The sequence below is a fragment of the Natator depressus genome, chromosome 6 (assembly GCF_965152275.1).
Source record: "Natator depressus isolate rNatDep1 chromosome 6, rNatDep2.hap1, whole genome shotgun sequence".
Taxonomy (NCBI): domain Eukaryota; kingdom Metazoa; phylum Chordata; order Testudines; family Cheloniidae; genus Natator; species Natator depressus.
The window spans coordinates 62,490,693-62,495,482 of record NC_134239.1 but is presented as its reverse complement, the minus strand read 5'-3'; the positions used below and the strand labels follow the sequence as shown (position 1 = coordinate 62,495,482).

Below are 4,790 nucleotides of genomic sequence, written 5' to 3'. Positions count from 1 at the left end.
GCTGCATATTAGGAAATATTTCCTCATGGTGAAATTTATTAGGTTGTGGAACAAGTCTTCCAACTAATTTAGATATTTAAAGCTAGACTAGGTTAGGAAGATTAGAGCGTACAAAACAATTCTGCACTGGTTCCCTGGCTTAGAACTCCACTACTGGGGAACAATCCTACACTGCCTTCTTCTTAGGTCAGGGGTGGGCAAACTATGGCCCGGGGGCCGCATCCAGCCCTCCAGACATTTTAATTCGGTCCTCAATCTCCTGCTGGGGAGCAGGGTTCAGGACTTGCCCTGCTCTGGTGCTCCAGGCAGGGAGCAGGGTCAGGGGCTTGCTCCGCTCCGTGTGGCTCCTGGAAGCAGCAGCATGTCCCCAGTCTGGCTCCTATGCATAGGGGCAGCCACACACTGCCCCCACCCCAAGCGCTGCCCCCGCAGCTCCCATTGGCCAGGAACCGCAGCCAATAGGAGCTACAAGGGCAGTGCCTGCAGCCAGGGCAGTGCACAGAGCTGCCTGGCTGTGCCTTCGCACAGGAGCCTGAGGGAGGACTTGCCGCTGCTTCTGGGAGCTACTTGAGGTAAGCACCACCTGGAGCCTGGACCCCTGATCCCCCTCCCGTGTCCCAGCCCCCTGCCCCAGCCCTGATCCCCCTCCCACCCTCCGAACCCCCCAGTCCCAGTCCAGAGCACCCTCCTGCACCCCCAACACCACCCCGGAGCCCACACCCGCAGATGGAGCCCTCACCCCCTCCCATACCCCAACCCCCAATTTCATGAGCAGTCATGGCCTGCCATACAATTTCCATACCCAGATGTGGCCCTCGGGCCAAAAAGTTTGCCCACCCCTGTCCTAGGTGTTTTCCTTAACAGATGGTGACCCAGACCAGTTCCAAACAGAAAAGCTGAAGAGGGAGAGGCCACCCAACTATGCTAGAGGTAAAGAACAGAGCAATACACAAAAGAGGGACTGGGGCAAGTGACCTTTGCTGATAATACTTTATTCTCCTTTGTTCATTGTAAACAGATTATAACTGTTAACTGACAAATGGCTCTTTCAACTACTACTAGTGTTCAATCCATTTTTATGCTTAGGGTTTAAGCCCAACATTAACTGCACTACTCGTGACAAGTCTTTTAGGATCAGGGCCAAAATTCCAGTTCTAGTTCTGCTGGTAAGAAAAAGATCCTTAGAATTCTAAGTTAAGGACTATCAAAATTGCAACAAACATTCGATAAAGTGCGTAAAATAAAGTGCAAAGAAGTCAAGCAGAAAGACAGGCACAAAAATGGCTGGGCTACATGGCAGGCACCATTCTTTTTCTACAATGTTCAAGTTCCTCTCACAGATGCATACAGAATGGTATTTACTGCATCAGTGCACACAGTACAGACCTCTCTACCCATATTTATTTATAGATTTGGTATCAACCCAGACCATAAAAAGTATCACACCCAACAAGACAAGCCTAACCCCTGGAGCACACTGCAAGGCCGGTTCTGTCTGGCTGAGACAATAAAAGCAGCTTTTATTACCCTTACTAATGGGATCTCTGAGATCTGGGGTTAGGAGATTCTGGAAGCTAAGCGTGGTCATCCCTGATTCTAAGATCGGAGCTATTTCTAACCCCAGATCCAATGAGCTAATTATCTCCAGCAGGGAGAGAAGTTTGAGTCAGTGGGACAGTGGTCATGAAACATTCAAAATGAGGTCAACCATGTCCTTTTCATCTCATTGGAGGTCTGTGGTCTATCACAAGGACTCTATTTGCCTGCTTAGCTTACTTTGTACAATGGCATTAGTTATATTACACTTCCAGAAACTAAACATCTTTATAGATTTCATTTGGCTATAAGCGAGCCAGCTGACTGTAATACACTGGGAGCTACTGAAAGGGAAATTGAGCTGCCCATCTCTAAATGTTAGCAGTCTACATCCATTGCACGACAAGCATGTTGTGGGCTGCCAAAGTTAGGGAACTTCTTTTTAAACCATCACTCATTTCTGCTTCTTCCATTCTCTGCTGCCTGTTTCTCCTTCCTACTTTTCCCTCTTCTCTGATTATCAGCTGCAGAGAAGCAGTAGCCAAATCCAAATGCCCCTGAACAGAATCACTTTACACCAGAGAAACCTGCTGTTAAATGAAGTAGACCAGGGGAGCGTGGCTTTTGGTCTGTTTCTAGTCAGCAGCAGACAACTGGGGAAAGAGATTCTGTGCAGCAGCAACTAATACAGGGACATCACTTGAGCTAAAGGATGCCTGTTGCCTGCCAGTCCCCAGTGTATTCCAGACTGTCTCAGCCATTTTTTCACCCCAGGAACAAATGGGGGGTGGTTGTTTTATTTTAAAGTATATAACAATTCAGTCCAAAATGTTTCACTTTGTCAGAAGGGGAAGATTGCTTTGGTAAGGACACTCATTGCATGGTTCAGCAGTCTATAACTTTGCTGTGTGATTAAATTTCACCATTTTAACCCTTTTGTAAAAGGAAGGTGCTTTCCCTACAGTGCAAGGGGTGTATAGCTCAGCTTGTTTACACTATGGAAAAAGGACATAAGAGTCCTTGCGACTATCCAATGACAGTTGTATCACAGCAGTTTAATCCACTTAGTGGATTAAACTAGGGAAGCAAGAGGTAAGACAGTTCTCTCAGACATTCTTATCCTATTTCAAGCTTTTCCCCTTTGTACTGCATCCCGTTCCAATTACATCCATCCATCCATCCATCCAAGGGCCCAAGCAGCAGGCAAACACTTGTCAGTGATTTCAGCATAGAGACACCTGCCATATACAACCAGCCATTGCCTTTCAAACCAACTAAAGGATTTGCACATACTGTGCTAGTGTAAAAAACTTAGTGATAATTAGTATAGATCTTTAAAAAGTCACCTCAAAAGTTCAGTCCCAAGTCTATGTAAATGGAAACAAAACTCTCTTCAACCTTTGCAATGATAGATTCATTATAAAATGGCTCTGGCTAATAGAAATCAAAGAGATTTATGTTTCAATGTACACTGAGCTGGGATGGGATCTGGTCATCAACTATACACAGGTTTACTAGGTTAAAACAAACCCATGGCAAAAAAGAGTGCAATGCCTCTTGGAAAGAGGAGAAAAGTGCGTTTCTCCATAATCCTTAGTCTTGCTTGTTCAGGTTTAACACACACAGAAAACACCCTGAGGTAGAGATTGTTGGTCATCAGAACACAGGATTGGCACTTGTATTCCTTCCCTTTAGCTACAGGCACTCTAGCAGCTCCTGCTTGCCACTTCACTCTCACTGAGAGATCACCGAGCTGCTCTTCTCTGTGCCATATGAAGTCTTCCCTTTATGGATGCTGGTGCCTGGTAGTTATTTCCTAGTGGTCTGGGTGAACCTGCTTTTTTGTTTGGGCTGGTGCACTGAAAGCCACTGGGCACAGATGGCTTGCACAACGTCTTCCCCGCTGTTCTCGGCCAACTGCCGCACATGCTGCACCAGCTGCACGGCTCTGGTATTCTCTTGTCTCACAGAGACCAGGTAGGCAGAACGCAGCTTGTTGCACATCAGGTAGGCTTGGATCTGAAGCAATAAAGAAAAGCGGTTGTTCACCACAGCCTCCCAGACTGAGTTCTAACACACAGGTAGAGGTGAGGGCTCATTGGGAAATCTAGTTCAGTAGGCTGTACTATTTAGAGAGGGTGTGCATTGTGATGCAGAGGATAGGATGTAGCACAGGCCAGGTTCTGCTATAAGAAGTGTACTACAAAGGGCCAGTGCATTAGACTTTTTAAAATGTAAGCCTCTGTCACTGGCTTTTAGAACTTCTTTGGATGCTGATCATCATGGAACCAAAAATCAGGATTCTTGCATGTGTAGTTCATGCTTGAAAACCTCCATATCTGAACAGCAAAGATTCACAGAGGCATTCTGCCCATGGCCTAGTTCTTTCAAAAGCTCACATTAGGGTCACTGTAGCATTGAACTTAATGCAGTGACAGAAATCAAATCCAATTTCTCAGAACAGCATGTCTGGTGGTCAGAGCAGGCGAGTGGGAATCAGGACTCCTTGAGTCAAGTCCCAGCTTTGCCACTGGTTTGAATGTGACCCTGGAAAGTCACGTGACCTCTGGGCCTCCGTTTTTCCATCTGTAAAATGGGAACAGAATCTATTTATCTATTTGTGAATGTAAAATGATTTGAGAGCCTTATACTGAAGACAGTAGAGAAGTGCAGTGTATATAATTAACAGAAGCCATGTATTTCAGTCTTAGCATAGTCTACAAAGAAGAGAAATTACCAAATTGATCAGATAAAGGACGGTGTGCGCCTACCACAATGGCAATAATATAACACTGGAATAATAATGAGCTCAATGCTGGTCTCCCTAGATGCACATAGATCCCCGTCAGCTGCATGGGAAATTAAGTGCACCTATGAGAAAATAGGTAGGAAGAACCAAAAAGAGCCAACTGAATCTTTGCATTGCTTTTAAGTCCCACACAGTAGCTCTCAGAGACCTAAGGGTCTCTAACTTTTGGGGACACTTCACTCCCAGTGTTGGGGAGAAGAGATGAGATCAGACACTTACAAGGTATCTAAGCTCAATCTTGAGAAGCTTTGGTTTCCAGGCATAGCGTTCCCACAGCAAGCTAAGGGTTTCCCATTACACTTTACTCACCTTGTTTTCGTCGCTGTCCATATCCTGGATCAGATTGTCCAGATCCTATACCCCAAAGGGGAAAAGCAGGTGACAATTAGAGGACTGTAGATTGCAAACCATTATAGTTTTATAGCCTATCAGATTAAAACATTGC

The 4,790-nt window shown here is 45.6% G+C and overlaps 1 protein-coding gene across 1 annotated transcript in view; it reads right to left on the bottom strand.

The window, feature by feature from the left end:
• Positions 1–902: 902 nt before the first annotated feature.
• ZFYVE26 (zinc finger FYVE-type containing 26) overlaps positions 903–4,790 on the bottom strand; it is a 71,347-nt gene continuing 67,459 nt past the window's right edge. The window contains exons 42-43 of the mRNA XM_074955503.1: positions 4,655–4,699; positions 903–3,555 (exon numbers count right to left, since the gene is read on the bottom strand). Of these exons, the coding sequence (XP_074811604.1) occupies positions 3,346–3,555; positions 4,655–4,699 (255 nt within the window). The 3' untranslated portion in view covers positions 903–3,345. The remainder of the gene's footprint in view (positions 3,556–4,654; positions 4,700–4,790) is intronic.